Source organism: Dermacentor variabilis, chromosome 8, assembly GCF_050947875.1.
Source record: "Dermacentor variabilis isolate Ectoservices chromosome 8, ASM5094787v1, whole genome shotgun sequence".
Lineage (NCBI taxonomy): Eukaryota > Metazoa > Arthropoda > Arachnida > Ixodida > Ixodidae > Dermacentor > Dermacentor variabilis.
Window position 1 is genome coordinate 13638427 of NC_134575.1, and position 24849 is coordinate 13663275.

Genomic DNA, 24849 nt, shown 5'->3' on the forward strand with positions numbered 1-24849 from the left:
TCCCCCCCTTGTTGAGGTAGGGAGTGGTGTCATTGTTATAGTGTTTTACATTCTGACTTGTAAATAAGGACAGTACCTGGTTTGCAATATTCCGCACCTTGATTATTCTTTGCTTATTCTCCTGTTGTGTGTTTTGGATCCATTTTTGTTTTTTAATCTTTATTGTTTTTATTTTCAGGTGTGTCGAGTTCTCTTGCTGGAACCAGTGCAGAAGAGCCGCAGCAGTCCACCACGGTGGATGACGTCATTGTTGTCGAAAGCGACGATGAGGCGATTGAAGAGGAGCAGCCGAAGGTGAGAATGTGCTCTTGCATTCGGCCAGTTGTGCGGCTCTGTCTGCTAGTAGTTATAGGCTGCTAATCGAAAAAAAAAACTGCATTGGAGCAGTATGAAGAGAGCATCATGCGGGCTGTTTTAGCATACAAAGGTCTTAAATTAAAAAAAGGTTGTAAAGTATGACGCAATTCAATGTTGTCTACACTGCTATATATGTGTTCCATTGCATTTATTGCAGCTTTTTGAAGGTGATGTGTTTACATTTGAGTGCTAGTAACACAGAGAATAATTAAAACCATTGAGAGTTGATCAAACTAGCAGGTTGCTAACGCTTATCCTAAATACCATCATTATTTATTCTTTTTGATGGAGGATAGGGATGAGCATTGCTCTACTTAAAAGTGAATGGAACTGTAATGGCAAGCTCATTCTTTATCTCAACTACCATTTGACATTATTTTAGAAAGTAACATCAACATTATTTGTGCTTTAGCAGACCCATTTTATCTTTGTTTCTGCTTGAACTGTTACATCATGATTCATCATTAAGGCACCAGCCTAATCATTCGTGGCTCACTCATGTTGCAAAGCACTCGTACCATGAACCACTTTCTACAGAACATTTCCAGTCGAAGCTGCTAATTAGTTACAGGAAATTGAGGCTGTCGAAGTTAACTGTTTCTTGTAGACTGACGTGTGCTGTGATTATCATTTTGTGATACAGACCGAACAGTTGGAGGGGGCCGAGTCTGGCATGGAGGACGATTACGAAGATGAAGAGATGAACGTCACGTGTGGCACAGTGAGTCACTAGCAGCTACAGCTTCTCTTAATTTGCAGCAGATACTCTTGTTCCTCGTTATCACCCATGCACTCATCAAAAGGTTCTTTTTTTAAAGCCAGTTTGCTTAAGTGTCAAATAATCTGGGACTGGCCAACTACTGAATTGACCTGAATTTGGCACACACCCAGTTTCAATGTGCTTAAAGTAAGCTAGTGATGTGCACCCAAATCTAATGCACTCCCAGCCTTTATGTCAGCAAGATTCGTGGCATTTGCTACCATGGGAGCCTTATCTATTGCATGCTTTTCGTCATCTTCAAGCCCTAATGGCAATTCGAAATCTACCTACCTTTGCACCCGTCAGATCGCAGAATATGAAATAGCTTTGCTGCTGGAAAGAGGAGTAAATAGATTACCTTATCGTGTGAAAACCGTGTCTTTATCACCATCAGGGAGCAGCTAGAACGCAGCATTGAAAGGAACTTGAGGCAACCAGGCAGATCTTGAAATGTCTGCCATGGAACACGAAAAATTCGCAGCTCGCTGCTGCCAAAATGTGTGTGAAACAAGCAGGCCAATGATTCAAATTTGCATAGGCCAATAGGAGCACTCCCTCTGCATGCCATGTGACTGCAGTAACAAATCGTGACGCTGGTATTCCTTTTTCTTGTTCTCTTTTGTTATACACTACAACCTTGTTCATATGTTCTGAAAAACTGAAAGAAAAAGCAAACTAACTAGGAAACGTACGATCCAAAGTAAGTAAAAAAAAGACAGACTCAACTATTGTTGACATCTACATAACGCGAAGTGTACGCGTGTCATTGCGGCACAAGACGTCGACGCGTGTCGAGCTGGTGGTGCTCCGGTGGCCTGAAACGCATTTAGTTGTTTTCCTATTGCGTGATGTTTTAGAGGGAAACGGGAAACCGTAAAGAAATCAAGCTGGTAGGCGACGCCAGATGCCGCCGAAGCGAAACTCGCCCACATCCCGCCATCTGCAGCAGGGAACGGTAGCACATTTAGATTATCGCCTACTAAAAGAGTTCGCTATGCTACCAATGGCACTACACACTATGCGCTGTAAGAAAGATAGGTTAAGATGCTTATTGCAGTAGGTTTGGCAGCAATAGCTATGAATGCGGCGTGTGATGACCCGGGCATGGATGGATGGAAACAACTTTATTCTGAATCCGGCAAATTTGATGACCCGGGCTCAGGTCTCCCATGAGGGGACTTCGAGGCCTTGCCTCGTCGCCGCCTCTCGGGCTTGCTGGACAGCCCACTCTTGTGTCTTGAGGTTGGAGCTGCGCAGAGCGGCGGCCCACTTCGACGCAAGAGCCTCTGGAGCTACTGCCATTGTAGCTGATGTAACCCGACACTCCCACAACATGTGTGACAGCGTCGCTCTAGTGTCCTGACATAATTTGCAAAGAGCATTCGGGTATTGCGCGGGGAAAATGTGCTGCAATCGCACTGGACTGGGGAATGTTTGTGTTTGCAATTGTCGCCAGATGACTGCCTGGCGACGTTTCAGCATGGGGTGAGGTGGGGGCAGCAACCGCCTGCCTAGCTGGTAGTGCTTGGTGATGTCATTGTACCTGACCAGGCGTTCATCCCAGAGCAGCTACAGCTGGGAGTATACAACACGCTTGAGGAAATCGTGGATGCGCAAAGAACCTCTCAACTCGAACGCATGTCTCTGACAGCCACAGGCCGGTACATCCTGCGGAAACTCGGCTTCAACTACCACGTCCAGCACGGTCAGAAACAGGTCATTCCACCTGACCTCAGCGACACGCTGATTATCGCCCCTATACCTCGAAACATGCACCCCAAATTTAATCGGGGCCGACGCCAGGCCCGTGCCAAGGCACTGCTGCGCTCCTTGGGTGGAAAGAGGACTACGCGCTTTGTAGACGCCGCAGAATACGCACGAGAACACCGGTTCACGGCGGTAGTCGTAGACGTTAGCTCCAGGCTTACGCACGCGTGTAGTGTCGCAACGGAATTCCCCGAAACAGCAGAAGAGGTAGCGATTGCGCTTGCGCTTACCGACCCCCTCTGCGAGGTAGTGTTTAGCGACTCACAATCCGCAGTTCGCAACTACGCGCGGGGGCGCATTTCCTCCGAAGCTCTCCAGATTCTAAGGAAAGCTGGTCGACAGCACTTCGATAACACCGCCATCATATGGTTTCCAGCGCACGTCGCCACCCCCACCGATGAGGGCCTCATTAACTTGAACGAGGTAGCACACCGCTCTGCGCGAGAACTGACCCGCCGCAGAGAATCGGGGACCGCCTCTTCGAGTTCGGAACTGCTGGTTCAAAGCACGCGAGAACGACCCGGGCAGAGATTTGCTGGTACTGGAATAAGAAACTGTACACGCCATCATTTTCACATGAGACAGGTGGCTATATACCGTATTTACCCGCGTATAACCCGCCCCTGCGTATAACCCGCACACCTAACTTTGAACTCGGCGGAAAAAAAAAAAAAAAACTCGCGTATAACCCGCACGTTTACCTGAAAAAAAAAATGAGCGCTAGAAAGATGCAACTCACACTCAGTGATCATTTCGTTTTCAGAACATTTATTCAAACGACCGCCACCACGTCACTGGTTATCCGATTCTTAATCGTCGCCGCTCTCACTACTGCCATCCGAGGCTTCATCGCCACTCTCAAAGACGTAGTCGTCCTCGGAACCATCCAGACTATTACTGATCGCACATTTTTTAAAGCTTTTGCGCACCAAATCGGCCGGTATCGCTTTCCACGCATCCACGATCCACTGGCACAGCAATGGAATATCAGGCCTTCGCACGCGTCCCGTCGGTGTGAGGGCGTAAATGCCGTCGGCCATCAACTGGGCATACAGCCGCTTCACGTGTGCCTTGAACGGCTTGTTCAGGCACACGTCGAGTGGCTGTAGCATGGACGTCATGCCGCCAGGTATTATGACGAGGTCGGTGCTGGTCTCGGCAAGGCGAGCCTTCACCGCATCAGTGCAGTGGCCTCTGAAGGAATCTAGTACGAGCATCGACCGGCGTGCCAGCAAGGCACCTGGTCTTCGCTCCCAGATTACTCGAAGCCAGTCACCGACTCGGCCACTGTTCATCCACGAATTTTCTTCCGCACGCACAACGATTCCTGGGGGCAGTGGAATGCCAGGTGGCGTCTTGCGTTTGAAAATGACATACGGGCGCAGTTTCGTGCCGTCAGCCAAAGCGCATAGCATGACTGTGCAGCGCAGCTTGGCATTTCCGCCGGTCAGCACGCTGACTGATTTGGAGCCCTTTTTTTCCATGGTCGTGTCCATCGGCATCTCAAAGTACACAGGTGTTTGATCAGCATTTCCCACCTGAGACAGCAAATAGCTGTGCTCCTTCCGAAGTGCGATCACATATCGTTGAAAGTTCAACAACTTTTCCTCGTAGGCTTCAGGAAGCCACTGGCACATGGTTGTTCGCCGCCGCATAGAAAATCCATGTCTTCGCATGAAGCGCTGAAGCCATCCACGGCTTGCACGAAACTCACGTGGAATGTTCAATTCCCGGGCCAACTTCAGGGCTTCCATTTGCGCCATCTCAGTCGAAACAGCGTGGCCACGACTTCTCTGCTCCTCAATGAACTTCGCAAGCTGCGTCTCGAGGTGGGGGTACGCGCCAGTCTTCGGACCCCGAAACGCTCGCCTGTTCCGGTTCGTTGCTTCGAGACTCTCTTTTTTCTTCCTCCAGTCGCGAATGCACGACTCGTCGACGTCATGCTGTCTTGCAGTAGCTCTGTTGCCGATTTCTTCGGCAGCGGCTATAATCTTTAGCTTCTCTTTCGCTGTGAAACACTGCCGTCGAGTCGCACTCATGATGCCAAAACAAAGCAGGCAAACAGTGCAAACTGGGGTAAGTACACTAAACAGCGCCTAACGCGAGGCTCAACAATGCTGGCCTTTCGTTGGCCCTTCATCGGCTTGACAAGCGTCGATGACGATGGGGATGGCGGACTACACGGGGAGGCCGCCGCACATTGCGGTGAAGCCGACCCCCCCCCCCCCTCCCAAGGCAAAAATTCGCAGATAACCCGCACCCCCACTTTTTAAACGCGTTTTTTCACATTTTGGTGCGGGTTATACGCGAATAAATACGGTACTGTTCTCGAATGCGCGCGTGCCTCGCGCCTTTTCTTATTCTAGCGGCCAGAAATAAAATACGATCGCAGTCTGCAGCAGGGAATGGTGGTCCGTATCGGTTATTGTCTATCAAAAGCGAGCGCTACGCTTGCGACGGCGCCATGCGCTGTGAAATAGATAGGCAAAGATGCTTATTACAATAGGACTGGCAGTGATAGCTGTGAACGCCGCGCATGATGACCCCGGAGAAGATTTGCTGGTACTGAAATGAGAAACTGAGTGCACACCGGCGTTTTCACGTGAGACGGGCTGGCGAGTATTGCGGTGAAGCTGCTGCAGTGAGCAGGGCCATACTTATACTGTTCTCGATAGCGCGTGCCTCGTGCATTTTTTTCTTTACGTGGGATCTAGCAGCCGAAAAACCTATCATATTATCGCAGTTTGGCGACGTGCTGAACATTGGTGCTGAAAAATCGTGCTTTCTGGGAACGTATGAACCGATCAAAAATGAGCGTAACTCTCTTCGCTCATTTTTTTTGTTCTCGATTGTGAACGTTAGCGCCAGGAAAATGTACGTAATGGGAACATGTCAGTGAGGTTCTACTATTTATTTCTGCATGGAGAAATAAAGCCTTGCGTCTACTTGAATCTCTAATCTCGTATTTACTGTGATACATCTGTGCGCATGCACCCTGGCACCCAAAAGTGTCACACTTAAAAACACCCAGTGTTGCCAGTAACTTGAAAATGCAACCTACGGCTATCTTCTCTACTCCCCAGCATGAGGTTGTGGTTTCAATACCCTGCCGTAGTAGCTGCATTTTAATGAGGCAGTGGAATATAAGTTTATCTGTGTGCTTAGTTCTCGAAAACTAAGTTAGTGCATTGCAAACATACCGGACTTATAGGAACACAGATCACTTACACAAGTGCTATGTACGTCATGTTCCCCTGCCTATTCATCCTGCACAAACACAGCCTTCAAAAACAATGTACCAGCTAGCCCATGAATGAATTCTTTTGTGTGCTTTTTGGTTTAGGTGCACAATAAAAGCTCATGTTTCACACTTCTTGCTCTCAACTGCTGAATAAACTTTCCTGTGCAAAACCTCGTTATCATAGATTAGACGCTCAGTTCCTGATTTATTTATTTATTTATACATTGATTGATATTTATGTCCTTCATAGCACAGGAGAGCCAGGGGCAGGCTTTAATTGAGTTATTTAGTTCTGTGTTCCTTACAGCGCTGGGGAGGGGGGGGAGTAAAGGGGGCTAGGGGTAGGTCCTACTATAATTTTAGCGACGTAAAGCAATTATCACAATGCATTGAACTCTTTTGAGACTGGCATTCTTGCATGTGACCCTTGCAACCAGGAAATGTCAAAGTTAACTTCGTGACGGGGGTCCGTTTGCAGAGTCGTGGTCCTGGAGAAGCAGATGTGCCGGAAGAGGACATGGCAGAGCCAGAGTCGCTGGATGACAATGAACGGGACATGGATGATGCCAATGAGATTGAGATCGTAGGTCAGTGCTTCCAACGAAAAGCGTACACTGCTGGTGTTGTGCACTGCAAACTTTGGGCTTCGGATATTTGCTGCAGTTTGGTGGTGCTTAGTGTCAGAAATGTGTGCCCCATCCCCGAAGAGACGTTGTGCTAGCTTCACTCTACTTGCTAAAGCATGATGGCTAGCACTTGGGTGATGGCTATGTGAATGGCATTGCTTCTGATTGTTGGTAGTTCAGCAGTATGGGGGTCATTTTCATCATTATCAGTGTAATTAAGGCGATCACAAAACAATAGGTTCTTGCTGCAATCTTCTGCTGTGTCATTTGTCAACCAGGAACACTGTGAACCTGTAGATTTCAGTTAATCCCATCATATTTCTCGTGCTTGGCCCTTAAATGTGTTTTTCTTTTTGTGGCCCTCACTTTGCTACCATAGGGCTGTGGTCATTAATTCAACACGTTGTGCTATCAGCCCAACTCCGCCACTGCCTCTTAATCTCGACTGCCAATTCAAATAGCTATGCAGTAAGGAGTGCACATATGTATTTGTTTGTCTTCCAAAAGCTTTTGGTAGCTGGTTTCCTGCAAAAGTTGGCAAAAGCAAGACTGGGAGCTGGTGAAATATTGTCACGATTTTAGCAATCTGACTGAAGGCATGCATGGTGTTCTTGTCCTCACCCGCATGCTGCAATTGTTCCCTGCAACTCCTTTATCAGCCTTGCCCCAGTCTGCCCTGTGCTTGTGCTTGGGATTGTGGCAGGCAGTCTGCATCTTTGCTTTATTTATTAATTTATTTATTTACTTATTTGCCTATTTGCCAACTGTTGTCAACATGTGGCGCTGTGTGCAGACCTCGGCGATGAAGCAGGCGAGGACAATGAAATGGAGGAGCCCCTGGCTGAGGATGAAGACGTACAGCAGGGCTCGTCTGAGCCCGTTGAAGAAGAGGAAGAACTCCAACCGGCCGTCAACACATCCTCCGCGGCGGAGGTGTCAGCTTCCTTACTGGTAGCGCCTTCGTTGCTGCAGCAGCACAGGCCTTCCCTGTTGCCCCGAGTGCGCAATGAGCGGCTGGCATCGGTGTGTCACCTTTCCCATACAAGATCTCCCTTCTTCTCATTCATGATGCAGTCAATTTCTGTTAATTCGATTGACGGGACTGATGAAATCGATCGAATTATTGGGTGAATTGAATTAAACAAATGCAGAAAAAAAAAACGCCAAAACACCACCTGATTCGTTTGGCAATATTTTCCCAATTCTCGCCCGCCTCCAAATCAAATGCGTGCCCACTTTCTAAGTGTACAAAGTAGAAAACCAATGTAGAAAGGACATTAAAGCACTTAAACAAAGTAAAAATTCAACGAGCACCCGATTTTCAGCAATTGGCCTAGGTCTAATGCACGTTTCACAACGGCAGCTGGTTTTTTTAGTCAGCTTCGCCGCAATGCATACCTGTGATGCGGTAAAGCATACGACCGCCGCGAAGGCGATTTTCGTATCGGGTCATGCGGCCCAATTTTTTCAAAAAAAGAAAGAGGCACACATTAAAATCGGATTAATACCGTAAGCAGATATTGTGAGCGACGGTGATTGCTTTATAATCTTCCCAGGGCAGGCGAAAATAGGCGTTTACGACGTGAGATTTTTGATGTGCAATCAATGCATTCACAGTCTCCTAAGCCCTACCGAGATAGACACTGTCATTGAAGGGGTCGGAATTGTTACCATAGGAGTCATTGGTGTCTATGCTGACTGGTGAAGTTCAAATTATGCGGTGAAGGCCAATTTTAGGATCGAAATAACAAAAGTTTGGTCCCATAGAAATGCGTGGGCACTGGCGGGGGCCTTTGGTTGGGGTCGAATTAACCGAAAAATCAATTTAATTGTGGCTGAATTTTCAGGACCCTACTGTACATGCTGCCGGTGCTAATACTAAACAGGGTACAAAGAGAAGGCACGGAACGCTATGCACATCTTCTCTTTGGGTGCTGTTTGCGCTGGTATCATGTATCACGAATCCAGCGATCAACAATCCTGCTGCGGTGGCTTAGTGGTTAAGGCGTTTTTGCTGCTGAGCATGAACTTGTGGTTTTGATTCCCAGTCGCAGCAACTGCATTCTGATGGGGTCGAAATGCAAAAGTGCTTGAGTATACCTGTGGCATCTTCGGATGGTCGCTATGATTCTCTAAATCCAGGCATACCATATCCACAGCCACTCTGAACCAAAGTAGAAAATATCTTGCACCAACCAAACAGCTGGCTGCTTTTCAGACCAGTGAGAGGGAAGGAAGCAAATACTGAGGGAAACTTCCGTTAATGTTGCTCACCACTGCTGGCTGAATTTGGATGAGAAACATGCAATGATATCAGCGGTTGTCAGTGATAATTATAGTCTGCTTGAATGGAAAAAGTGCAACCATGGAAACAAGTGCAACTGGGGGAACGGGTTGGGTCACATAATTGGAGACTGACCAGATTTCTTTGCAGCTCTGATATCAAGTAGGGCGATTGGAAAAGGCCATCCGAATGTAGTCGGAGCACTCCGTTTCAAATGTCTGAACATACAAGATGGGCCTTGTAGGAGTGCTTCAGAGCACTTGAGAACGACCATCCAAGGATGCCATTAATAAAAATGCCTGTTAAAGATTTAGGCACTTGTTTATGCATAGCTACTGCGTTGTTTTTTTTTTGTTCATTACAACCAGCTGTCCAGTAATCACAATTTTATATATGTGCTGGGTACGATACTTTGGTCGATTGTGTATTTCAAGGAAACCAGTGCCAGCTTGGGACCTTTCCAAAGGGTCCGTTGTAGGCAGCATAGGCAACCTAGAAAACAAATTCTGCTCCATTTGTTGAGCAGGAAGAAAAACTATTGACTTAGTCTTGGGATGGGGCTTGTTGAAATAGCTTGATTGGAACACAATAATGCAAGGACTTATGAGACACGCAACAGGAACATGAACATCAGCGGTGGCACATAGAAATAACAGGCTTAGGCTAATTATTATAGAAGTTTACATTGTGCTTTGAGGAAATCGCTGTCACTGTGTGAACACATTCTTCACAGCACTTTCCAATAGACAAGTCTCTATTGAGGATGGCCAGTAAAATCTGGAATTGAAGTTGAGGCTAAGTGTTAGGCGATAAGGTCACACATGGGAATTATATGTCATGCTCTACGATCCATCATTAATTGTTTTGCACCACTTCCTCCTCTATTGTTTTCTTTTTTCATGTTCTTCACGTAGCTCTCTGCCCGGGGGCATCTTTTTCCATGCATCCACTTCCCATGTGTTTCTTCATTAAATGAACCAGTTGTAAGAATTTGTTCATGTTTGTGCTCCTGTAGTGCGTCTCGTAAGCCCTTGTACAAATGTTCCCCAATCAAGCATATTCAGCTGGTCTTTATAGAAAAATTGTCGAGCTTTTTCTGAAGGTCATCCAGGTAAAAACCTGAAAAGAATGTGCGCAAACCATGCCTCTCATTTCTGGCTTTTTTCAGGTATCTCTGAGAAGAAGCCCTTATACGTAAGGCCTAGTTTTCGTGGGCCTTGCTCGACCAGATGCTAAACGCCAGGGACTGCAGCATCTGCTCAGTCCGTTGTTACTCCAGAAGCACTGCTATCGCTCGACTCTCAGTCCTGCTTCTGCAGAAGTCCGACTCATGCGTTGAAGCCATTACTTTAGACTGTGTCAACTATGTTTGGGCAGACTTGTGTTCAGAGTAGAGATTTGCACCATGCTGAGGTCGTCTTGTTTTACGTTCATTGTTGTGCCTTGTAAATGCACAGCTTTGGCCGCTCTTGGAGGGAACACTTAACCAGTGATAAGAACAATATTTGTTAATCTCTGACAGGAAAAAAAGTGGCCGACATAAAATATTGACCAGATATCTACAAACACTAAAGTGGCCTGCAGGTCTTCATGTTATAATCTTGATTGTAACTAATGGCGAAATACTGAGTCAGTGTCTCTTGTAAAAGTGGACTATACTGGATTGGCAGGTCAGATTGGCACTCTGCTATTGCAACGTTACTTATGTGTGTAATAGCTGGGAGGTAGTCGGCATTATATAAGGCTTTAGTGACTGGCCTGTCAAGGACCTGAGGGTCTGTATGGAATGTGACTGTGTGGGCATGACTGGCCTGCATGAAAAAATGAGGCCCAAAGGACGTCACTGTCAAAGACATCAAATGCTGTTACCTTAAGGAACCTCCGTGTGAGTGGGGACATCTGATGGGAAAGTGATGCATTGAACATTTTAATTGCTTCTTCACGGAGGACCTTCTTTAGCGAAATTGTGAACACCATTTCTTCATTGACAATTCTTTTTTAATGCATCGTTTGCTTCCTGCAGAGTCAGAGTGCTGCAGGCTTTGAGGAAGGCGATGACAGCATCGTGCCCAGCACACCAACCCTCTTTGTGCCTCGAAGGACTGACGGCTTTGCCGAGGCTGTCGGGTGAGTTGATGTGCAGGCTTGTGGCTTGACTTAGGTTACAGTTGAAGCATGACTCAGTAATCAGGTTCAGTAGTTTGGTACAGTCAAACCACGACATAACAAACAAGGATTATAAAAATAAAAGGAGCAGTCGCCTAAGGTTGAAAGAAACAAAACATATAATTGATGTTTCTGTGCTGTTGTGGGTTCTTTGTTCACCTTGAAGAGCATGGCAAGAGTGTCTGACTATTTATGCATTAGGTGCCGCAGAATCTGGGTGCACATCCCGGGAACATTATTCTGCATTTGGTTTATTGATAAACCGGTTTATCATGCCCTTGCTAGACAGGTTCTCTAAAACTGTTATCCTGTGTATTGGATGGGACTGGTGGTGAAGAATAGCAGGATCTAGAGTTATACAGAATGTCTTTAGTGCTGTCTGAATGAGTGACTAGTGAACCAGATATAAACTGGAAAAAAGAAATGCAAACTTCAACACAAAAATTGCCTACTAGTAAAGCCACTGAAGATTCACAGAAAACAAAATTTAGCAAGTGGAAACGAAAGTGGCCAAACTATGCCAGGCTTCAGAAAAGTAAAAGCCAAGAACCTTATAAACCATACTTATAGTAAATGTTGATACAATTGAAGTATTTTCGGGTCAAATACAAGTTTATTATATAACAGTGTTCGACTTTATTGATAGCTGACCTCACTCCTGTGCTGTTTTACAAGTGCGTTCAATCAGCATAGCTTGTTTATTTGTGTGCAGCTCTCCTCACGTGCCCCATGGAGGCTTTGTATTTGGCAGTGCATCTGAAGGGCCATCTGCACCGGAGCCATCTGGTCTGTCGCAACTTGCATCTCAGGAAGGTACGTCACGGTAGCACTTTACACAATTTCGCCTTTTGCTGTTGACTTCTTCATCATCATCATCAGCCTGGTTACGCCCACTGCAGGGCAAAGGCCTCTCCCATACTTCTCCAACTACCTCGGTCATGTACTAATTGTGGCCATGTTGTCCCTGCAAACTTGTTAATCTCATCCGCCCACCTAACTTTCTGCCGCCCTCTGCTACGTTTCCCTTCCCTTGGAATCCATTCCGTAACTCTTAATGACCATCGGTTATCTTCCCTCCTCATTACGTGTCCTGCCCATGCCAATTTCTTTTTCTTGATTTCGACTAAGATATCATTAACTCGCGTTTGTTCCCTCACCAAATCAGCTCTTTTCTTATCCCTTAACGTTACACCTATCATTCTTCTTTCCATAGCTCGTTGCGTCGTCCTCAATTTAAGTAGAACCCTTTTCGTAAGCCTCCAGGTTTCTGCCCCATACGTGAGTACTGGTAAGACACAGCTGTTATAAACTTTTCTCTAAAGGGATAATGGCAACCTGCTGTTCATGATCTGAGAATGCCTGCCAAACGCGCCCCAGCCCATTCTAATTCTTCTGATTATTTCAGTCTCATGATCCGGATCCGCAGTCACTACCTGTCCTAAGTAGATGTATTCCCTTACCACTTCTAGTGCCTCACTACCTATCGTAAACTGCTGTTCTCTTCCGAGACTGTTAAACATTACTTTAGTTTTCTGCAAATTAATTTTTAGACCCATCCTTCGGCTTTGCCTCTCCAGGTCAGTGAGCATGCATTGCAGCTGGTCCCCTGAGTTACTAAGCAAGGCAATATCATCAGCGAATCGCAAGTTACTAAGGTATTCTCCATTAACTCTTATCCACAATTCTTCCCAATCCAGGTCTCTGAATACCTCCTGTAAACACGCTGTGAATAGCATTGGAGAGATCGTATCTCCCTGCCTGACGCCTTTCTTTATTGGGATTTTGTTGCTTTCTTTATGGAGGACTACGGTGGCTGTGGAGCCGCTATAGATATCTTTCAGTATTTTTACATACGGCTCGTCTACACCCTGATTCCGCAATGCCTCCATGACTGCTGAGTTTTCGACTGAATCAAACGCTTTCTCGTGATCAATGAAAGCTATATATAAAGGTTGGTTATATTCCGCACATTTTTCTATCACCTGATTGATAGTGTGAATATGGTCTATTGTTGAGTAGCCTTTACGGAATCCTGCCTGGTCCTTTGGTCGACGGAAGTCTAAGGTGTTCCTGATTCTATTTGCAATTACCTTAGTAAATACTTTGTAGGCAACGGACAGTAAGCTGATCGGTCTATAATTTTTCAAGTCTTTGGTGTCCCCTTTCTTATGGATTAGAATTACGTTAGCGTTTTTCCAAGATTCCGGTACGCTCGAAGTCATGAGGCATTGCGTATACAGGGTGGCCAGTTTCTCTAGAACAATGTGCCCACCATCCTTCAACAAATCTGCTGTTACCTGGTCCTCCCCAGCTACCTTCCCCCTTTGCATAGCTCCCAAGGCTTTCTTTACTTCTTCCAGCGTTACCTGTGGGATTTCGAATTCCTCTAAACTATTCTCTCTTCCATTATCGTCGTGGGTGCCACTGGTACTGTATAAATCTCTACAGAACTCCTCAGCCACTTGAACTATCTCATCCATATTAGTAATGATATTGCCGGCTTTGTCTCTTAATGCATACATCTGATTCTTGCCAATTCCTAGTTTTTTCTTCCCTGCTTTTAGGCTTCCTCCATTCCTGAGAGCATGTTCAATTCTATCCATATTATACTTCCTTATGTCAGCTGTCTTACGCTTGTTTATTAACTTCGAAAGTTCTGCCAGTTCTATTCTAGCTGTAGGGTTAGAGGCTTTCATACATTGGCGTTTCTTAATCAGATCTTTCGTCTCTTGCGATAGTTTACTGGTATCCTGTCTAACGGAGTTACCACCGACTTCTATTGCACACTCCTTAATGATGCCCACAAGATTGTCGTTCATTGCTTCAACACTAAGGTCCTCTTACTGAGTTAAAGCCGAATACCTGTTCTGTAGCTTGATCTGGAATTCCTCTATTTTCCCTCTTACCGCTAACTCTTTGATCGGCTTCTTATGTACCAGTTTCTTCCGTTCCCTCCTCAGGTCTAGGCTAATTCGAGTTCTTACTATCCTATGGTCACTGCAGCGCACCTTGCTGAGCACGTCCACATCTTGTATGATGCCAGGGTTAGCGCAAGTATGAAGTCTATTTCATTTCTAGTCTCGCCGTTCGGGCTCCTCCACGTCCACTTTCGGCTATCGCGCTTGCGGAAGAAGGTATTCATTACCCGCATATTATTCTGTTCCGCAAACTCTACTAATAACTCTCCCCTGCTATTCCTAGTTCCGATCGCGATGCCATATTCCCCTACTGCCTTGTCTCCAGCCTGCTTCTTGCCTACCTTGGCATTGAAGTCGCCCATCAGTATAGTGTATATTGTTTGACTTTACCCATCGCCGATTCCACGTCTTCATAGAAGCTTTCGACTTCCTGGTCATCATGACTGGATGTAGAGGCGTAGACCTGTACAACCTTCATTTTGTACCTCTTATTAAGTTTCAAAACAACACCTGCCACCCTCTTGTTAATGCTATAGAATTCCTGTATGTTACCAGCTACGTTCTTATTAATGAGAAATCCGACTCCTAGTTCTCGCCTGTCTCGCAGTCCAAAACTTGGCATGAATTTTTGAGAGTGGTCAGCCAGTGGAATGTTTTAGCATTGTCGTCACTGCCTTTTCCAAGCCATACCATTAATTAACCGTACCATTTACCATGCTCACCATTACTGTGGCAAATCAGTACTGTGGAAGTCCGCAGGGAAAATGTAATTCACCTGACAGTAGAACGAAGCTCTACCATAAACCCACGTGGGGTTGTCAGAATAATTCATGAACGTCAAATTCATGGGCTGGTTGAGCTTATTTACACAGAAATTGGTTAAACCAAAATTTTATTATTGTTTTTGTTTTTTTATATGACAGATGGCGTGACGAAGCTTTTTCCCGACATGGCAGACTGGCGCAAATAGCTTGCATGTTTTTTTTTAACAATGCAGAAATTCAAAAACATTTATGAACTCTGATTCAGAGGACTTTGATGTTGACTATGAAGTGTTTCTAAGGGGGTATAGGGAGTGACAAAGAGGATGTGTTGCCTGAGGAATACTAATTATCGTAATTAATACAGTCGATCCTGGATATATCTAACTCATATATAGTTGACTTCCATTGATCGGATTTTGACGAGACCGACGAAATTGGTCGAATTGTCCAGTGAGTGGAATTAAACAAAAGGCAGAAAAGAACACCGAAATTCTGCACTTGGCAGTATTGCTGGTAAAATTAGCTTCACCGTAAGACTGCCATGTTGTGTTGCGAAACGCACCAAGCGGGGCAAGGTGCCACAGTTACGAAACATAGCACCTGTTTAATTTATACACGCACATGTGCCATCTCTGGTCGCAGTACGAGCTCTGAATGACAGCCAATATGCTTATGAGGCCTCTAGGTGCTTAATTAAGAAACACGTACTATGTCTCGCGACAGTGGCCCCTTTTTATTCTTGGTATGGTTCACCGCAATGCAGTTTCTAGGCTTCACTGCACAACACGGCTGTATTACGGCGAAGCTGATTAGTCAAGTTCGAGTTATCCAGTAGAGGCGAATTTTAAGATCTAAATAGCGGAAGTTTGGGCCCATAAAAATGTATGGGCGCCGGCTGGGATGTCTGATCGGGATCGAACTAACCAGAGTCAAATTAACAAAGGTCTACTGTATGTTGAATTACTGTCTATATATCTAACGGCTGTAAAAAGCTCTTGAAGATGCCATGCAAAAGTATAGTAATGTGTATTATGGGCATACATTGAACACACGTCATCTCCAGTCGGAAACACCTATTTGCGGCCTGCCTTAAGATGAATTTTAAGCAATAACCGTAGCTCACAATTTTAGATAACGGTGTTTACCAGATTCTAACATGCATGCTTTCCTTTTTGGATATATTGAACCGAAAATTGCCTGCGCCGCTGCAATCGGCCGCAAGAACAAAACCGCCGTCTCGGCGTTCGTACGCTTTACCGCAAAACACGGATGCACTGTAGGGAAGGGAACTTCAAAAATTGTGTTGTGAATCTGACTAAAAAAACTGACCAGCGTTGTGCTGCTCATTTTACCATTTTACACTTACCCATTTTATTGCTAAAAAACGGGTGCACGTTGCATTTCTATGTTGGTTTGCGACCTTGGACACATCGAAAGTGAACGCGTTTCATTCGGTGGTTTGTTAGCATCGGGCAAAAGCTGCTAAATGAAAAAGCGGCATGCTTTGGCATTTTTCTTGCATCTTGTTTAATTCGACCCGCCAGATAATTTAGCCAATTTCAACTGTACTATCACATTCGCAAGATTTTACCTTACTCGCGCATTGGGCTTGTTGAACTATCCAGCCGACGGTGTTCCTGGCCCTGTGCGCAGATACCAAGCTTGGCACAGCGTCCAAAACGCTAGTGGCTGAGTACGCCGATGCATCCAAAGCCGAGTCACGTGAAAGCTGGCTAAAGTGATAGTATTTCCGTAGATTTTTGACTGGGAATACTACTCCAGGTCATAGTTGAGATGAACTTGCAGCAACCTTTGCGAAAGCGTGCTCTGTCACCATCTTGTGTGGTGAGGACACTGTTCTGATGGTAGGCTGTTGTAAATGTCGCAAACGCGATTTTGGTTTCAGACTGATTTTCTTGGTAAAAAGGTGCGCATCAGATTCAGACAAATGCAGTATTAGTTAGCATGTCTTAGTTGTTTGAATTTATGACACAATATTTTTTATGGTTGAGCAACATATTGCCAATAAATAGCATTTCAATTTAAAGGGGTCCTGAGCCACCCCAGAAAATACATAGCCTGCGGATAGCATACGCTGCTGTTAACATCGCAGCCAAGTTTTGCGGTTGTGTGCGGTGCGTAGAGCTCGCAAGCAGAGCGCAAACTCACCTTTCACTCAAACGCTCTCTTTTCAACAAAAGCTTGCTCCCCATTCTTTTTTGAATGCTTTATTTCATGATACAGCAGATTCTCATATGCAGCTGCTATTAGCCAATAGCTGACATCAATCAAGATGGGTGTTTGGATCACTGCGCTTCTTCCTGCTGTTACTTTGTATATTTAATGACAAAGTTCAATAAACATGCTGAAGTAAGCAAAAATATGCTTTCAAATTTTGATAATTACATAGTTGCAGAAGAAGCCGATTAACGTCTGCTCACGTATGCTCGGCCAAGGTGGCCCCACACAGGAATTAAACTTTGGCCACCCTGCGTGTCGATGTTGAAGCCTACGGGTCTCACTAATTTAGACAAGTTTTGAACGCTCAGCTAACCTCGAACCACATGAAACATAAGGTTAGACCACATGCACGCTCACTCCTGGCCGCTCCTGGTTAGACGCCTCGGTAGACTAATTGATAACGCTTTAAAAATGTGCAAATTGGATGTGGCTACTATCCGTTGGTCAGCTGGTGAAGGACAATGCTGGTCCGCACCACGTAGCATGGTCAGGCTGTGGCGTATGAGCGTAAGCACGCACTCAGGCCCTGTCGTGCACAAAGCAAACACTTTGCATATGCACTACAGTTGCATGTAGCTGCGGTCTGTGTAGTGTAGATACCGCGGCCACTGTGGTGTGTTGCCACGAGTCCGCTGGCTAAGTGCACTGCAATTTGCTGAGGACAACCGCGTTTGGCTTGGGTTTGGCGGGTCATTGGCACCAAAATTGGAAGTAGTGGCATCTACGTTAACACTGGACTTTCTTAAACAATTTCTTAAACAATTAAAACTCTCACTTATCAACAATGCATAACACTGCGCATGCTTGCACATGCCCTCACTTTTCTTTTTTTTTTCTTTTCCTGTGCCGATGTTTTCAATGACATAAAGAAAATTGTTAGAAAAATGTATCTTATTTGTGAAATGTTCCCTACTACTGTATTTTCTTGTTTTACTTATTCAGCTATTTCAGTTTTATGTGATTTTGCAGTATAAAAAAAAAACAGCTGCCATAGAAGTGTTTTTTCCTAATAACAATCGGTAGGGACCCTTTAACAAATTTGTTGGGTCCCAAAAGTGTGTACTTTGCAATTGTATATGTTCATTATGCTGAATAAACTTTCAAACCCAAAAGCAAATTTGAACTGCATGCCATGGTGACATTTAGAAGGCGGAGCGTTGTGGATACGCCCCGTTGTGCAGTAGCCTTGGCAGTGCAAGCCATTCAAGAAGGAGTGGAAGCATTGCGAAGACCATGTTTGATTGCCAATAAGTCCGCTTCTGCTGAACGCATTGAAGTACTTCTTGTGGCAAAGTTTTTCTCAAATAGCCTATTTTAACTTTAAATGCATTTCTTTACTTCAGTAAAAAGTGGTTCAGGGCCCCTTTAAGGCCTGCTAATGTGCTACTTATACATAAATTTAGTTTGTTGCGTTCTTGAAAAACACCTGGCACCTAAACATAGTAAAAGAAGCTTCCAGATGTTAAAAAAACTGGTAAAATTTTATTTGTATGGCAAAATAGTTATAGCATACACGGTTATGCTTGCAGGTGTGGGAGTAGACGACACACGGATGGACCTATCGCACTTTGAGGAAGGTGGTGGCCGTAGTGTGCCATCAACGCCACTGCAAATCTCTCCAACTGGTGAGCATTCATATTAATTGCATTTAAAGATTGGTACATGAAAACTGACTAATAAACCACACTAAAACACGCACGCACAAAGGACATGGTGTCCTATGCTTGTGTGTGTGTGTGTGTGTGTGTGTGTGTGTGTGTGTGTGTGTGTGTGTGTGTGTGTGTGTGTGTGTGTGTGTGTGTGTGTGTGTGTGTGGATTTTCTGAGCTTTTTGTGAACAAATTTTTTTTTTCTTTTGTGTGCATCATCACACCCATGTTCGTTTTATTGAGTTTTGACTAACATTTCTTTGGAGTTGCGGCTTTGTGCCCAACTCATGTGACGCATGTGCTGTTTCAGGCTTTTTTTTTCAGGCTGCACATAGGATACTTTCGATCATGATCAAGGCTTATTAGGATTTAATTTCTCAATCGCAATTGGCTTCCTTCTGTAGCTTGCGCAAAAGAGCGTATCGTGATTTCGAATCTCTGTCCCAATAGGGCTCGGTCACAATCCAAAGTGCCATGTCTGAATGGGCGGTGTAAGCCCATTTCGTGGCATAAAGATATTTGAAGGACACTCCTTGCATGCCTGCTGCACAGAATCGCGAGACACGTCCTTGTTCCAAGGAGAGACAACTGTGGTGGAGGAACCCCCCGAGGAAACGCCCGAGGAAGCGGCGGCCAGCCAGGAAGAGGAGGAGGAGGAGGAAGAAGAGCCGGGACCACTCGTCGTGAGCAGCCCACCCACTGTCCTGGTCATGGAGGCTCCAGAGTCCACCGAAGGGTACGGGGCCGATGTTTTACCAAGTAACATTCTGCATAACTTGCTATGCCATCGCGATAACAGCAACGCATTTGTCTGGAAGTGATGATGGAAATAAAATAGTAATACTGACACGCATTTATGAAGCTGTAGGAACTCTATCCCACATGTTTCTTGCATGACATTTAGCAGTCATAAATCTTTGGAAACGTCAAATATTTTAATTTTATACTAAGATTGGTCTTGATAATGCCGTACCTGGCATCACAAACACTGTTGTGCTGTCATGACTTGGAGTGAAATTTTCGACATTGCGCAGCAGTAAGGCTACATGTGATGGTGTTTCGCATAAAAGAAAAGAAATTGAGTATGGCAGCTACGGTAATCACATAAGTGGAGCAAGTCAGTATATTTTGGTGTTATGATGCATGAACCTTCTGGATACTGAAACCGAAACTTGGTCATTGAACCATGTAATGCTGTAAATTATTTCAGATGCTTTCACACTTGGCAGTATTTTTTTTTAAGGATAAGAAGGCTTGTACATTCATAGTATTAAAAAAAGTACAAGTAAGAAAACGTGTCAATTGGCAACATCTTTTGAAGCTGAGACATGGTGGCTAAAATGTTATGTCAGAAGAAGCTATGGACTGTGCTACAAGTGTTGGAATGGAAAATGATATATGTTAACAGTTGAGGTGTAGTGCGTAGATACAGATAGGCAGTTGTATGCATTAGGGATCACACAGGCTGAGGTAATAATAAAGAGGAGTTAAAAATGCTGTGAATGTGTAGTTAGGTAACCGATGATCTTTGACGATTGCCAGATGTACTTAATTGGAGGAAAAATGTAATTGAGGATGGCAGATCATTAGACAGAGTGATTAGGATCTGAAAATGAGAGTGTAGGGTTACTTCAGTCTACGCAGAGCAAGGAAGCAAACAGAAGTATTGCAGAGGCTCACAATGATTACGATGATGCTGGAGAACATTGATGGGGTTGCAGTAGTAGTTGCAATGTAACTGGTACTAATAGTTTTTGATTTCAGGAGGAAGGTTATTTGCACGTTTCTCTTCGTGCTCTGTGACTGCATTGATTTTATAATAATGCGGCATGCGTACTGTTTCTAGGCCTTCAACTGCCGTCGAAGTTCTTCCGATTGTGGAAGAACCTGCAGAGCCAGAAGAGTCACCAGCAAAAGCAGAGCCAGCAGTCATTCATTCATCACCACCCACTATTGTCATCTCTCCTGTGCCTGTTCTTGAAGGTAAGTGTGCGGCAGTGGAGCCATTTCATGTTCCGTTTTGAGTCTCTGAAATGTAAATGTGTGAGAGCGTACCCTGCAAGTACATAATTGGTGTTGTTCACTTCGGCACATATTCCAAAAACCACAGATGTCTGCATCAAGTCAGTCCCTGAGAACATGTGGGAGGCATGTGACACTCATCACTGTGCTACTTAACTCTACGGCATGATGAGAGTTGGATGACACAACTGGTTTGACTACCATGGCACGACCACGAAGGCATGATGACAAAGTTCTGACAACAGATGCACGATAGCGACTGTCTGATGATGGTGGTACTACAGGGGTGACAGAATCATGATTGAGGACGGTATGATTATGATAGAATGATGCAGAAAAATGACGTCGAAGGTATGATGAAAGTGGTAAAACGACGATGGCAGGACAACAATGAGATGGCGTTACTTAAATGAAGACAATGATAAAACAACAGCTAGACAATGACTTCATGACTACAACTGTGTGACGATGATGGTGTGATGATGACAGCATGATGACAGTCTGATGTCAGCTGGAATGACGACGATGCAATGACCACAATGGCATCACGACCACAAGCACATACCTAGTAGCCCAAGAAATTAGACAACTTGGACCGCTTGTTCGGAGTGGAAGGCAAGACGGCGGCAGCATGATGAGAGTTAGGTCACGAAGCTGAAATGACCAGGATTGAACCATCTCGATGGCATCAGGATGGCGGTGTGAGAAGGAATGCATGACAACTGTATGAGCACACAAACACCGTGAAGGTGGTTTAGGTTTCGTACCCGATTGCATTGCACAGGCAATTTTCACCCCTATTTCCTGTTAAAAGAAATATGCACCTTAAGATCGAGTAAAAAGTGTAATAAAACATTGTGATCTACAGTTATTGCTTAAAAATTTTCCTTTGGCAGGCCAAAAATAGGTGTTTTTGACAGGTGCTTTAGACATTCACAGTACTGCCCCCTAAGCTACGCATAGACAGACACTGCCATAAAAAGGGTCACTATTGGAGTCATCATCGGGTAAGGCGCAAGTGTGGAGTGGTCAAATTTGAATTATCCGACCAAAGTCAATATTAGGATAGAAATAAGGAAAGTTTGGGCCCATAGAAATGGCATGGGTGCCGACTAACACCTTCAGTTGGGATCAAATTAACCGCAGGCGAATTAATGGAAGTAAACTGTGTATGCCTATAATGAAAATCAAATATATCAGGTATTTTGGTGCAGCCAAAAGGCTCTACTGATTAGGAGGGATCAGTGTTTTACGGTTTCACTAGCTGGCAAGCACAAGCAGCTCGCAAATTCAACTTATGTATGGAACTCGTGCTGCATAATCTTTCAATGACAATGTATAGGCATGCGTATGAACCCATGCCTCTCTCTTTATGCTTTCTGCACTGACCTGTGGTCCGTCGCATTTAGTGCACTGCTTTTATGTACTGATCACTCTGAAGCATATCCCATCACACTGCAATTAGTTCCTTGTTTACTCTGATACAATAAGCTAGAAAAACATGAATACAAGCTTCCGCTCAGTGCTATCTGTCATTACAACCTTGGCCCATCGGCAGCTACAGGTGTGCAGTTGCTGTTATCAGCCCTTGCTGCAGCATAATTTTGACATTGTGTCAGGACGGCGTTTCTCTTTTAAGTGAGCACTTGTGCCATTCCTCGGTCTCTCTCAGTGACCCCAGAGGAAAGAGAAGAGCTGCTGTTATCAGAAGGGGAAGCAACCGACACTGGAGCAGATGCTGGGTCTGAGGCGCAGGCTTCAGAGGAGCCAGCACCCTCAGGTGAGTTTCTGTCAGTGAGTTGACGTTCGTCAAACATTTTGTATTCTTCCACACAAAATCTAACAATAATATAGTACTCTTGTTGCATCAACATGGCAGCCAATGTTTGCATTGTTCTTCAAGGGTTTACGATCTACTTGGTACTCTGCTGGAAGTGTTTTCAGACTGAGTATTTGGATGCTTGTGAACCTTTGGTGCTGCAACATTCTAGAGAATAAAGTGACTCTGGCGTGTTGCGAACATGGTAAGTTAACCCTCCCAGTCATTAGGTAATGCTCTTGTGAATTTATGGGCGATATATACTTGCCTTTATGTCATATGAAACCTGTAATAACTTTATCAGTAAGTAGGGAAAACATAGCATGGTTGTTAATGTAATGCGGTGAACTCTCACATGAGTGAACTTAAAGGGACCAAAGGAAATAGTTCACTTAACTGAAAGTTCACTAAACTGAATATTCACTAGACCAACATAAGACATGGCATACAGAGTCAAAAGCTTGAAGTGCAATTCATGGAGCAAAAGACATGGCATCCATAGTGTTAGAAATGTGTGAAATGGAATTTGTATATATCAATGAAAAACACACCACGTGGGTCGTTTGTGTGCATACACGGAACCGACGAGACTGGAAAGAAAGAGACGGACGACCATGCCACGACTAGCCGGTCGGAAAAAAACACACACCACGTGGTTTATGATGTGACAGATCGCCGCTTTGCTCTGGCGGCGTTGTAAGCGCCCGTGATGTTACTTTGTTCATGGCCTCCGAGATTACATGCTTGCTCATTTTGTGCTGGCAATCTCGGAGGCCATGCCTTGTTGCCGTTCGTTTTCCGCGCCGCTGCTTTGCCCCAGGGGCACTGTAGTGCCAACGACGTTACATTGCCGCCAGAGCGGCAGTTCGACGAGGGCGGGCATCGGTTGCGCCTGCAGTGCAGTGCAAGCCTTGGTCCTCTGAGCGAGTTCGTTAAACTGAAATATTGACACTTCCGAAATTCGTTTAAGTGAATCATTTTTGCATAAAATATATAAGAAAACTGCCGGGGATTTTTAAAAAGTTGGTATTCTGAAATATTCGATAAACCGACATTCGTACAACTGAGAGTTTACTGTAGTAGGACCTCTTAGCGTGGTGCTCTACTCAGTAAACTACAGCCATGCATATGCCTTGCTGCCTGTGCAGGTCACTGTCAGAAAGCCGTGGGGATTGCCTCGCATACATTGTGGAAACTGTCGATATCACCGCTCTCTTTCTCATTTATTACTCTCGCTTACAGACATATGCCACGTCCCATACACGCACATTTGTGTATTCAATCTTGGGCATAATTTGGCTTTTTTGTAAAGGTTAGTTGCATGGCGATTAAACCTGCCATATTGTGTAGCCAGAAACTGGGAAATTAAATGTATTGTGGCATCAAAACAACTGCTGTTGCAGATGTTCTTTTTTTTCTGAAGTTTTCTTTTTTTTTTTTTGAAGTTTGAAGTTTAAAGTTTAAAGTTTATTGAATACATGGTGCAGATACAAAAATATTGATATTTAGTACAGAAAAAGGTCCCATAGTGTAAACACCTACTGAAGTTTATCTGAAAATTCCGTACGTCTTGGACAGTCTCTCGGGAATGTGGAAAGCAGGAATTTTATAATCCCGTAACCGGAGCCATTCAATGAGAAGATCGAGTGCCATCAATTTCTTGAGTGGCGTGTGTATCGGACCTGGAGGTCTTTTGTGGTCTTGAACCAGCATGGCAATCCTCTTTCCCGATAGCGGACGCAGGTAGTATGATTCGCTGCACAGTGGTTTTTTTTTTTGCTAGTGTTATGGTTCACCACATTGCATTCCTGTGATGCAGTGAAGACTACTAAAGCTAATTGACCTGGATGCAAATAAAACCCTTGCTGCACGAGCCCTCGGCATATCACGCATGTACCTCGCTTATTTTTTCTCAATGGCATGTACTGCCTATCATATTCAATGACTGAACATGCAAAAACAATAAGTCTTTTTTCTTTGTGCGCATTTTTATTTTTTGTCTGTGTATTTTTTGTTTTTGTCACGGAATCTGTGACTGCAAAGGGAGCTTTTCTGCAAATGTTAGTTGCATGGTGGTTAAGTCTTGCATTTTGTAGTATGAAAGAGAGAAATGAAACCATGTTGCATTACATATGGGAAAAAATAATTTAAAAAAACTATTATTGCTTAATTAATGCCTGTTGCCTACAGCACTGTTGCCATTGTTTTTCATGCCTGCCTTGTCTTGAGCACTGTT

At 44.7% G+C, this 24849-nt stretch overlaps 1 protein-coding gene across 2 annotated transcripts in view; it reads left to right on the forward strand.

Annotated features, from left to right (window-relative positions):
• Positions 1-24849, forward strand: part of Mgtor (nuclear basket protein megator) — a 123173-nt gene that overhangs the window by 95078 nt on the left and 3246 nt on the right. For both annotated transcript variants that reach the window (XM_075701202.1, XM_075701203.1), the window contains exons 39-48: positions 179-294; positions 1001-1078; positions 6604-6712; positions 7545-7774; positions 11059-11162; positions 11914-12014; positions 18654-18749; positions 19325-19508; positions 20619-20755; positions 22467-22574. In XM_075701202.1, coding sequence (XP_075557317.1) covers positions 179-294; positions 1001-1078; positions 6604-6712; positions 7545-7774; positions 11059-11162; positions 11914-12014; positions 18654-18749; positions 19325-19508; positions 20619-20755; positions 22467-22574 — 1263 coding nt within the window. The remainder of the gene's footprint in view (positions 1-178; positions 295-1000; positions 1079-6603; positions 6713-7544; positions 7775-11058; positions 11163-11913; positions 12015-18653; positions 18750-19324; positions 19509-20618; positions 20756-22466; positions 22575-24849) is intronic.